At 35.2% G+C, this 12,160-nt stretch overlaps 2 protein-coding genes across 2 annotated transcripts in view; one reads left to right on the forward strand and one right to left on the reverse strand.

Annotated features, from left to right (window-relative positions):
* Nucleotides 1-12,160, forward strand: part of psmd1 (proteasome 26S subunit, non-ATPase 1) — a 115,452-nt gene that overhangs the window by 57,119 nt on the left and 46,173 nt on the right. The gene's annotated exons all lie outside the window — the stretch shown is intronic.
* On the reverse strand, nucleotides 877-10,672 carry htr2b (5-hydroxytryptamine (serotonin) receptor 2B, G protein-coupled). The gene is made up of 3 exons (XM_072256884.1): nucleotides 10,276-10,672; nucleotides 2,342-2,542; nucleotides 877-1,751 (listed from the first exon to the last, which is right to left on the reverse strand). The coding sequence occupies exons 1-3, from the start codon at nucleotides 10,670-10,672 to the stop codon at nucleotides 877-879; spliced, it is 1,473 nt and encodes a 490-aa protein (XP_072112985.1).

Below are 12,160 nucleotides of genomic sequence, written 5' to 3' on the forward strand. Positions count from 1 at the left end.
ATTTTTTTCATCTAAAATGAATAACCTCACTTTTTTTTTCATATTATACTTCAATTTGCTATGCTCTTGTCAGTCTTGTAACCTTTAAGTATTCCCTTGAAACCCCTCTGATCCTGATAGATCACAATGCCACTTTGCTTTGAATATCAGTAAATTTGTGGACTTTGGTTCATCTGAAAGTGCATCCATATAATACCTTGTTCTCCCAACATCTCATCTTTGTTGATATATATTAATTTTTTATCCAACAGTGCCTATGGTTTATAAATTTCATCCTTGTGTTTATATTACTACTTGATTTTGCCCCCTCCCCCATTTCATTAACTTCATGAAGTTATGCAGCTGCTGCCTTCATCCATGAAATTTTCTTTCTTAAATGTAGGTCTGCCTCTTCACTTGTCCTCTCCTGAGAAACTAATTCCATTTAGAAGCCTGTCTCTTTCTACTTGTGTATTCCCCTTTAACATTTTCCCTGAAATCCATTTCCTTAACTGTTCCTTAATATTTCTTAATGCTGCCTCACTGTGGCATTGTTTTTCTTTCCCTTTCCTCAAATACTGAATGTATTTTTCTTTACATATTTTTGTAAAGTTACTAGTTCTCAAGTTTGATGTTCTGTGTCACATGGATTTTATTGATGGATGAATGACCAATCCAGTGAGGGCATAGATAATCACTTTGATATTGGACCTGATAGGATATGTAGCAAACATGTTAGCTATTGAAGAAAAATGCTGCACTGATCACAGTAATGAATTGTAAATGTATATCCTCTTATTGAAAGGTTTAATTAGCAGAAATATGCCCTACATGTTGAATCTCCATTTTATACAGAGTGCTAAACACTCTTGCAGTTTCCTTTACTTTCTTTGAACTTTAAATATAGCTTACTGCTTCTTCGGCTTTGTCGGTCTCATTTTCAGCAAGGAATAGAGTGTCCAGCATTATTGTTCTTTGGACAGAGGCAGGTCCTAACCGCAGGGGACTAGCGTACATTGGGTTGATTTCATTTTTTGTATTGAATAACTTGGCATTTTCATTGATTGATGTTTGAAAAGACATCCGGCTGAAATACTTCTGAAGTATTTTAATATCCTTATTTCTGATATATTCACATGTAATATATCGGCTAAATGCCTTGCGAAAAGTCTTGTTGAAAAGAGTATACACAAGTGGGTTAACTCCTGAGGAGACATAACCCACCCAGACAAAAACTTCCATCAGTTTTTGAAGGAGTTCCTGGTCACAGTTCTTGCAGATGGCAAAAGTGACATTTGTTACAAAAAATGGGCACCACATCACCAAAAATAAGAAGAACACTATTCCTAAAACCTTGGATGCTCGTTGTTCGTTGCTGATGCTCTGCATGGATTTTTTACCCAAGCTGGAGAGTCTTCGGATAGGTATATTTTGAATTGTGCAGGAAAATGTCTTGTTCTTTTGTGAACCATTGATCATTGCAACCTTCTCTGGAGAATTTGTTGATGTAAGATCTTGCTGAAAAATGGTTGAGACAGTAGTCCAGTTAAACTGTTGAGGTGGTTTGGCTCTAACCAGGTATGCTTTCTTTCTCAGCACTTGAATTGTCAAGAAATAGATAACTATCATGATGGCAAGGGGAATGAAGAATGCAGTCAGTGACCCAAAGATCATGAAATTTTTAAATTTTCCAACATTAAGTAAACAGGTTTGGTTTATAAAGGTGTTTGTTTCATCCTGTAGACCTTTGATCGGGATGGGAATAGCAATGCCTAAATTGAAGAGACAACAAAATGAGTTGAATGCAGTAACTGATTTTCATCATTTTGTTATGTCCTATCTAAATCAATAAACTGGAGCTGTTTTTATGCAGGAAGAAGAGTCTTTCTGGTAATATGTTAGATATTTTAGAGTCTTTTTACCAAGTATTACAGTATATCATGCTTTGCATTTTTGAACTGTATATTCCTGGAATTTTAAATTGCCCTTAAAATATTATTATAATTATTAGGATCAACATAATTTAACTTCTCATTAAAGCAAACATGACAGTTGCATTCCAATTTTCAGGCCACGCCACTTTCCATTATTAAACTTATTGCTTTAGATTGGTTTGTATTGTAAGAAATGTAGAACACTAAAATAATTTCTAGGCTATTTCTTCTAGCTATTAAAGGTACAAAAATGTAAGAACCATATTTGGACCTATGCACAGAAATTTTTTTTTTACCTACTGATAAGATTACAAATAATAATTAAACTATTACGTTAGTTTAATAAAACTGTATTAATTTGGTGTCTGTTAGTCAGAAGAATATAAATTAAAACATATAAGTTAAAGATTCCAATAAACCATACATACCAATGGAGATGATCCATACTACTGTGATCTTAATGAGAACTTTAGCCCTGGAGTTGAAACGACTGTGCTGAATAGGTTTTTTAATAGCAATATAACGGTCTAAAGAGATTGCACACAGATGCATAATTGAGGCTGTGGATAAAAGAACATCCAAAAATATCCAGATAGGACATATCTCGCAAGGTAATGGCCACTCAGAATCTGAAAGTAAGAAAGATCTTTACAGTATGCAGAACTGTGTTAAAGTTTATCTTAAATTCCGTCAGCTTGAGCTGTTTGGCTTCAGTTACAGCACAAACTTCAGGTCGAGTAGCATTTCTTTCAAAATCAACGATATATGCCTATTCCCACAATTCGTCATGTGTTTCCTACAAAAGTCCGCATGTACAGCTAATATATAAATCTCTTGTATTTAAATTCACTTAAACCTGCATAAAAATAAAACTCTTTCATTTGTAATTTCTAGAAAACCTCTTCCTATTCAACATTGTATATGGGTCAACCTTTCTATGGGTCTGACAAATCGCTAGCTTTTAAGGGAGCAGAGACAAAGTTACTTATGTGAAAAATATGTGTTTACTAATTCTCCTGCAATATTCATTTTATTATGTTGGAAAAGCAATTCATGAGGATTTTCCATTTGAAATATACTTTGCTATATATTGTCATGCTTCCTTAAATATTAGTAACATGCAAAGCATAAAGTTTAAAGTCAAAGTTGAGAATTTTGTCATCTGCGCAAGTACATGTGTATACAGATGCAATGAAAAACGTGTAGCAGCATCATAGACGTAGAATTGAATAAGCAGTATCCACAAGAAAAATGTAAATTTAATATATATTATACATATTTTTATAGGAAAGAACACAAGTAGAATAAAACAAAGCAAAACCCAAGTGGTCCTATCGTTGCTATACCAAGGTAGTGATATAGGGTGTGCAAGTTGAATATGCCACAGTCGTCACTGCCTTTGTAAGGACAATACATTTGTATTTTCTGTTTACTTAAATACATTTCCTCTTTGTTTTTGTGCATTTCTACTCTTTTGTTAACATAAGGTGATTGCAGTCATGTTGCTGGACTGATAATGCCTCCTGAACATCAGCAGACACTTAAAATTGCCCATATCTTCAGCCTCCTTTGATGATATTTTACTTCACATAAAATTAAGTATATTTTTAAATAGTGATTCCTCACTCAACAAATTTCTTCCCTGTATATGTGAATAGTTAAGGATTCACCTAGCCTACTCTGTCACTGTTTTATCTAGATTCTACTCATCTTTCCTTAAGATTTAAAATTAAATAATAGACGATGTTGTTCTTGATTTAAAAGTAGTTGACCTGTACTTCATCATGCATTGGCCAAAAAAAAAACAATTTCTACAGTATCTAAAAGGGAAAATATTAGCTTCAAATTTTGGTGAACTTGAGCTGTTTCTGCTTGGCAGTAGTCCCCAGGCAGTAAAAGAGTGAATATATTAGTGCATTTCCTAGTAAGTCAGAGTAAATATATATTCCTAGTAAATATCAGTGACTTAGTTTGCTGATCTGTTTAAATTACATTAGAATGAATGAATTTAGAAAACTGCTTGTAAATCTTTGAAGCCTGGGGATGTTTGATTTTATAAAAATGTTCATTCAAATTTAGAAAAATATCTAAATATGTTTTCCAAAGGCACATCGATCACCAAGCCAAGGAAGAATTAATTAGCTGGAATGATCAAAAGTTTTATAGGTGTTGAATTTTGAGTAGAGTAAAGTGCTAAGGCATGTGGTTTCAGGAATCTAGACTGATATTGCAGGGACAAAGTAGTTTCATATCTGTCATCAAAATTACAAAGTTACAGCACCTTGAAGAGTGAATATTTTAACATCATGATATTGCTTACCTGGAGGCTCTTGTTGGCCAGCAGCAGAGAGATAATTTGTGAATGACATTTCATTAAGATAGGGCATGCATAACAGTATTTTGTATGTCCTCCAATTCATGGAAGGTAGAATGAGGAATGTCTACTAGTAGCGTGTTGAAATCGTCAAGTATAGAGGTTGCAAACATGGATTGCGTTTTGACATCAAATATAGCACCAAGACCTCAAGCAGTTACAATGAAGGGGAGGGATGCAGTCAGTTCATATCAAGAATTTAGGAGTGGGTTCAAAGACAATGGCTTTGATTTTTCTCATTTATTTGGAGGAATTTTCTGGTTCAGGAGTTAGTCTCAGGGCAAACAACCCCGACTGGTGGAAAAAAGCATTGCTACAGAAACAGCAATAAGTCTTCATTACTGCCCTAAATGCCAGCGGTGTAACAGGCTGCAAGTTATTTCTCGCCAACTATCAATGACAAATCACTGCTTTCTGAACACAAACACATGCAACTGATGGTACTTAAAAATAGTTTGTTCTAAACACAGTGTAGTGTCTAACAGCCACATAAATTCACATAATTCACACGAGTTAAAAAACAGTTTAGCAACTGTTTCCTGTCCTAGTTAAATGACATAGTGTCCCAAATAAACAGAGGGAATCCTGGCTATTTTCCTGATTTTGTTCTTTAAGAGCTGTCCCAAATAAATGGCTGCCCTGATTAACTAATGGCAAATTAGTCAGAAGCCAATGTATTAATAACATACTGTATATGAGGAAATCCTTTTTGGATTTGTCAAATGGTAGCAGATTGATGAAAACCTGAAGGGGTGATCTGCAAGATGTGGTTGTTCAGTCACCATTCCAATTGCTAAGTTAATAGTTACCTAAATCTTACTGTAGTGTTAAGATTAAACTATGCCATTTCCATGCTTGATGCATTCTTTTCCTATTTCTATAATTATGTAATGTCAACTTTTACATGTGATAATTAGAAGTTCTTGGACACTTCATAAAAGTCAATGTTTTAAAAAAGGAAGAAAATTTAACTTAAACAGCTGACTCATAATTAATAAAATATTTAAGTATGATAAATATTAGTGGATAAGTTCTCTAGTTACCATTTATCCAAGAGCCTTGGTTTTTAATCTTTATGAACAAATGTATGGAGTTACACTGACAAAGGCTGTGCAGTCCATCATGTGTTTATGCTCCATAAGGCCCCTCTAATCCGCAAATATATTCCTTTCTCCCTTAATGGAATATCTCTTTCAATTCTTCATTTTTACCAGTCCTTAATAAAGAAGTTGCTTCTGAATATTTTGTGGATATAGTATATTATGTAGATAATGATGATGTCTGGGCTCTTCCATGAGTGAAAGTGTTTTCTATGACTTTAACAAACTAATCATTTTAAAGACCTGAATCAAATCGTGCTTTGTTCTTCTATAGATTCCTTCAATCAGCTTTCCTAATAGGAAGTCTGTCAATAAACTAATTTTGTTAGCATATTCAGAATTGAATAACCAGCAGCCTGGTTGTGATTTGGAACTGATCCTTAAAGGCAACATACCAAAACAAGAATATAAATTCAGATTAAATTATTACAAAAACATTACTAAGATGATTAATATGTTTTGAAAATTTCAGTACAGGATTATTTTTTAGTAATTAAATTGCTTTTAAGTGAAACAACCTTATTAAAGGTTTCCTTGAATGTAATTCCATAAAATGATGTCCAAGATAATAACCATGTGTGTTCGCAATTTAATGTGCTCATAGTTGCATTAAGAATGTATGGCTATGATTGTGGAAGGGAAAATAGATTATATGCTGTTGAGTCACTTAGGATGCAAGGCCTCATAAAATAAAATAAGAAAGATGGAAATTACTATATTCATACAACATTCTTGCATTTCAGATAATTGTTAAGTTGTAAAAGGACTTGGTCCTTTCAGAAGCCTGCTTCTCTATTCCAGTTGTATCAGTCTACCTACTAATTTGTTAATTGTCCATTGATTTCGAAAATTGACTGTTGTGTTTGTGCAGTTCATCTGATGTGTGTTTGGGATGTGTGTTTGGTGGTGACTGTAGAGGCCAATTCTTAAATGGCATAGATGCTTAAATGGACACGAGATAGCTGTTATTCCTGTTTTCCTCTTCTGTCGGGTAGTCTCCAGGTCCGCGTGACGCCTATCTTCTAAATTGCTGTGAGCAAGTTTAGCTAAAGGTGCACGTCCTGCGAGGTCTACCACGGTTTCTGCTCCCCTGTGATAGCTAGTCATAGGGCAGCTGCTTAGGGAGTCTGGAGTGTAACATGAATATAACATGTCCAGTCCAACAAAGCTGTGCTTTCAGGTTCACGTCTGCAATACTGGTAGTCTTTGCCCCATTGAGGACTTCCAATTTTTTGATACAGCCATGCCAGCAGATTGTCCGCTGATGTAACTGTATCACAATCTACTGATTTAACTCTCGGAAAAAGATACTGTCTGTTTACTCTATGCCTCTCATAATTTTACAAGCCTCTGGCAGATCTCCCCTCAGCCTCCGTCGCTTCAGAGAAAATACCTTAAGTTTGTCCAACCTCTCGTTATAGCGCATGTTCTAATCCTGGCAACATCCTGGTAAACCTCTCCTGCACCCTCTCGAAAGTATCAAGTCCTGAAGGGTCTTGGCCCGAAACGTGGACTGTACCTCTTCCTAGAGATGCTGCCTGGCCTGCTGCGTTCACCAGCAACTTTGATGTGTGTTGCTTGAATTTCCAGCATCTGCAGAATTCCTCGTGTTTACAACTACTTCTAGACTACTTGGGGGAAGAAAGCGAATCCGGCTCCCTATCGTACCTATGCCCTTTATAATTTTATAAACTTGGTCTCCTTGGCCACCTAATTTCTAGTGAGAATTAACTGTGCCTATCCAACCCCTCCTAATAAGTACAGCCCTCCATTTCAGGCAACATCCTGATGATTCTCTTTTGGACACACTCTATTTTTACCACTTCCTTCCTGCAGGGGGGTAATCAGAATTGTACTCAATGCTCAAATGTGACCTAACCAGTGTTTGTACAGTTGCAACATGATGTCCTACCCTTCGTAATCTTCTGACTACCTGAAGACCCACATTCAATGATTCAGGAACAACTCCTTCCCCTCCACAATCAGATTTGGAAGCAGTCCATGAACACAACCTCATTATTCCTTTTTCTTTATTTTTGCACCACTTATTTTGTAATTTATAGTAAATTATGTATGTACTGTACTGCTGATGCAGAACAAACTTAATGTAATTTAAGGCAATAGTAATAAATCTGGTTCTGATTCAATACCTTGGCCCATAAAGGCAAACATACCAAATTTCTTTTTCACTACCCTATCTATCAGGGAGCTATGGACTTGCACCCCAAGATTTCTCTATATTAATATTCTGAAAGTCCTTGTTATTTACTCTGCTTGACCTCCAAAGTGCATTACCTCATACTGTCTCAATTAAATTCCAACTGCCATCACTCTTCCTAACTTTCTAGCTGATCTGTATCCGACTCTATCTACGACTCCTACCATTTTTCTGGGATCTGAATACTTGCAAATCATACTCAATTACACTCGTCATTTATGTACATTACAAGCATCAAAGTTCCACTACTGATCCCTATGGCTCATCACTTGATTTAGATTATCGGTCAGAAAAGCACCATTGTCCCAGCCAATTTTGGATATGTACATCAACACATTTCATATCCTTTGTGTCTTAACCTTTTGAACCAGCCTACCAAGCGTGAACTTGTCGAAATGCCTTACTGAAGTCCATATAGACAGCGTCTACTGCCCTGCTGTCATAGATTCTCCTGGTTACATGATAAAAAAAGAACTCAGTAAGATTTGTGGAACATGATCTTACCTGCAGAACAAACTAAGTTGACTCCTAATCAGCCCTTGCTGTTCCAAGTTAACATCAATCATGTCTCTCAGAATCTCCAACAACACCATCCCTACCACTGATGTGAGGCTAACTGGACTATAATTTCCAGGCTTATTCTTACTGCCTTTTTTTGAATAAGGGGACAACATTTACTATCCTTTGGTCTTCTGGTAATGAAGATGCCAAGATTTCTTAGTTATCTCTGATTTCCCATAAAAACTTAATGATCCATTTGATAGCAATTTCCTTTATAAATGCTTTCTTCTTTTCCATGAACAAACCTTCAAATTCTTTGTTAACTAGGGTTCCCTAAATTTACCATTGTTGCCTCTTACATGGAAGGGGATGCTAGTCTAAGGATCTTAGAGCCTAAAGGCATAGGCACCACTGTTGCAGAAATTCGGTTTATGGATGATTAAAAGACAAAAATTGAAAAGCAGAGTTACTTGGGAAGATGGAAGGTCTGAGGGTCTAGGAGAGATTGCAGAAATAGCAAGAGAATGAGGCCATAAAAGAATTTTGTTTTAAATCAAGATATTACTCAGCCCGTAGCCAGTGTACTGTAAATTAGCATGCACAAGACTAATAGATGAACTTAAGTCAACATGAGTTGGAAATCGTACATTATTTGCAAATAAGCAGTATTTGCCCAAGTGAGAATTCAGTATTTTTAAACTGATTGTTCTTAGAAATTTCCCTGCCAGTAATATTAGGCTGATGATCCTTTAACTATGTGAATTCAAGTGATTTTAACAATGTTTTGTCAAACTTTTGCATCCAAACTACTCAGCTTCTCATTTTGTTTTTAAATTAAATACATTTCATATATAGTATTTTCCATATCTTCATATCATTTAAAATACATTAGATAATTCATTTCTGTTTTTCTTTAAATTATGAAAGTTACACCTGAATGGCAAATTGCTATATACTGTACTTTGTTTTAAGTGATTTATGACCAAGTTTAAGTTGATCAGAATTTTTTTGCCATTTTATAAATTTAATTTGAACAGTTCTTAACAATTCTCTGGTGTGTTGGTACTAAATGTGAAACCAAACAGTTTCCTCTGCTGCCCTTCAGAGAGAAAAAAAATTGTGTATTGAAAGAGGTATGTTTGGTTATACAGTCTTTTAAGGCAAGGAAAGTAGTGGCAGAAGAAAAGTGTTGTCAGGAATTGATGCCTATATAAACTCCATCTTTTGTTAATGTGTACTTATGAATCTATGCAACCCAGAGGGAATATTTGTAGATGATCATTAGAGGTAAGCGGTAAAGACAAATTACTTTTCCCAAGTCTTGTGGCAAGGTACTCTTGCTGTCTAGTGGATTACAGTATGGCAACTGTTGGTAATACTTTTCAAAACACTTTAACTTCTAGGTTATTGAAAACTTGTTTCTTCAATTCATTTCATCTAATTGACTATCTTGTTAGATGAGACTAATTGCATGGTTTTAACAGCACAGAAAAAGGCCATTTGATCAATCAGATCTATATTAGTGTTTGACCTCCACATCAGTTCCTATTCTTTATTTAATACCACTTTTTCCATTTATTTGCTCTTAAATTAATCCATGTAGTTTGCTTAATTTCTACCCTCTGATAGTCTCACTGTATTCTACTCATTTTTGGCACGCAATAAACAAGTTTTTGCAGAATTCCTTTTATGGATTTATTAATGGCCATCTTTCAATCGTAGTTGCAAATTGTAGCTAGCTGAATCCTTGTGTTGTAGGTAATCATACAAATTATGCTTCCTCAAAGTATTATAAAAATTTAACTGCACAAAGAAAGATTGAGGTAATGCATTTTCCTCTAAGGTAATGTATCATAAATTTATTGGACAAGTTGGATTTTAAAGGATTTTTTTGAAGTTTGAAAGATGAAATAAGGTTATTAGGACACAATCTTTTAAAAGAAAAATGTTCATGTGATAATTTATGGGTGAGAATACTAAGTGTACTTTAAAGAAAAGATTAAATTATTAGGTAAACGCTAACATGTTTACAATCAGCAGGACAAGTGCTTCATTTCACTTTGTACCTAAAACATCTGAAACTAACCAAACAGCACGTACCTTCAATAACTGGCAGGGTAATACTGAACTGAGCCTGAGAAACGGAAGAGAAAATTGAATGACACTTACTGAACAGAATACTTAGAAGAGCGATGGGCATCACCAGAAGTCCAACCAACATATCTGCTACTGCAAGTGACATGAGGAAGTAGTTGGTGGCATTCTGGAGTTTCTTCTCGAGAGAAACTGCCAAAATAACAAGAATATTCCCACCAATAGTTGGTATGATCACTAGTAAAATTAGTAAAGCTGCCCACTGTAGTCCATCCTTGGAATGATCTTTTAAAATGTTAGAGCTGGTAAGGACACTGGCAAGCTTAGATTCCTCTGTAATTGTCAGATAGAAGATTTTGTTTGTTCCTGAAGGGTTGAAGGGCTGGATTGGGGTTGCCTGCATTCTGCTGGTTGTAAACATGCTTGTAGAGTCCGCTGAGTAAGACACGCCATAACTCTCTGGTCCGGGCATCATCTCTGAATATTGGCAATTGCCCACCTGCTTCTTTTCGAATAATAGCGAGGAACAGGCTGCATGTTCTGAACTGTCAGTTCATAGATCACTGGCACATTTGTGCCAGAATAATGTCTTGCTGCAGAGTCTTTGTAGCTTTGTCCATGACTTCAGCCAGATGTGTACTCTTGAAGTGAATGTTAACTTCTCCATTATGTATCCCTTTGTTCAAAATTTCCATTGTGTCTGTAGCCTGCTGTGACAGTTATGTAATAAATAATTGAGGAAGAAAGAAAAATAATTTTTAATACACTTGTGAATAGCTAAAGATTTCCTAAAAGTGAGCCTCTCAAATCTGACTCCAGCTACCAAGAATTGCTGCAAGCCTTTCACATTTACTTTTGTAGGCTACTAATTAAATTAACTATTTTGCTCTGTAATTGCTCTTACCTCCCATGTGACAGCTGTTTTTTGTTTAAGTTCACAATCCGTTGTCTTAAACTGCTGATGCTTCCTTTGCTTGGTCAGGAAGTCATTTCATTTCTCTTTTTCTCTGCTTCCCCGGAGCTGTATAACTTTGTTTTAATCCATGTGCTGTATCGCTGCCAGATCACTGCTCTTGTTTCACTCCTTGTGGCTGTACTGTATCTTTCTTTGCTATTCATAAAATGCATCTACTTAACTTTTTCTTGTGATTATTTAATCAGGTCATAAAATTTCTATTTACATTTCAACTGTGTTCTTTCTGGATTTACAATATTTCTATCCATAATTTCCACCACTAATACTTATCTCTGAAGATGCATTTACAACCCCTTTTCCTTCTGTTTCTGTCTCCCTTTCCCTTTCTCCTCTCTCTACTCACCACCCACCACCACCACCGCCTCACTTACGCCCTTAACAGTGTTTTTTTAAAATCTAAATATTGAGTGCTGTTCCTTTTACATATTGCTATTGGACACAACTAATCTCTGATGATTGAATGCAGAAAACAAATGAGCATTTTTAATGTCAGCGCGGAGGCTGAAAGCCAAAAGGTAATACCCTACTTAATTACAGTTAAGAATTTATTTGTTTTTACAATTTTATTTGTAATGTTTTCTTGTAAAAATTTTAAGTTTTCTTGGTACTTGTTCCAGAGTTAACTCTTCCTAGTCTTCAAAAGCTTTAGATTCTCTGTCTTTTATTTTTGAACATTTGATAAATTTTAACAGAGTTCTTTGGTATTTTGTTTTGTACATAAGAAGGAAAGAATTAAGTTTAGGGGAAATCATAAATTCCTGTCTATAAAAACACATGACATGTGCAATAATTTGAAAGTACTAAGTTCGTTAGAAACAGTAGCTATTGATGCTTCTGGCTAGTCATAGATACAACTTAAATCTGCTCTTTTTGGGAAGATGCAGAATTTGGAAGTGTTTCTTGTGTTAATAATTAAAATTTCCTATCTCTTCCATGCTTCTTAAATTTGAAGTACAAAATTTAGCTGCTAATATGCAAAATTAA

The sequence above is a fragment of the Mobula birostris genome, chromosome 4 (genome assembly GCF_030028105.1).
Source record: "Mobula birostris isolate sMobBir1 chromosome 4, sMobBir1.hap1, whole genome shotgun sequence".
Classification (NCBI taxonomy): domain Eukaryota; kingdom Metazoa; phylum Chordata; class Chondrichthyes; order Myliobatiformes; family Myliobatidae; genus Mobula; species Mobula birostris.

Excerpts from the sequence above, each read along its gene's own strand:
- htr2b (XM_072256884.1), bottom strand. The coding sequence starts at position 10,672 with ATGCCCGGACCAGAGAGTTATGGCGTGTCTTACTCAGCGGACTCTACA. Across the intron at positions 2,543-10,275 it reads TCTTCTAAGTATTCTGTTCA|ATTCTGAGTGGCCATTACCT; the intron begins GTAAGTGTCATT and ends TCTTACTTTCAG. Across the intron at positions 1,752-2,341 it reads AGTATGGATCATCTCCATTG|GCATTGCTATTCCCATCCCG; the intron begins GTATGTATGGTT and ends TCTTCAATTTAG.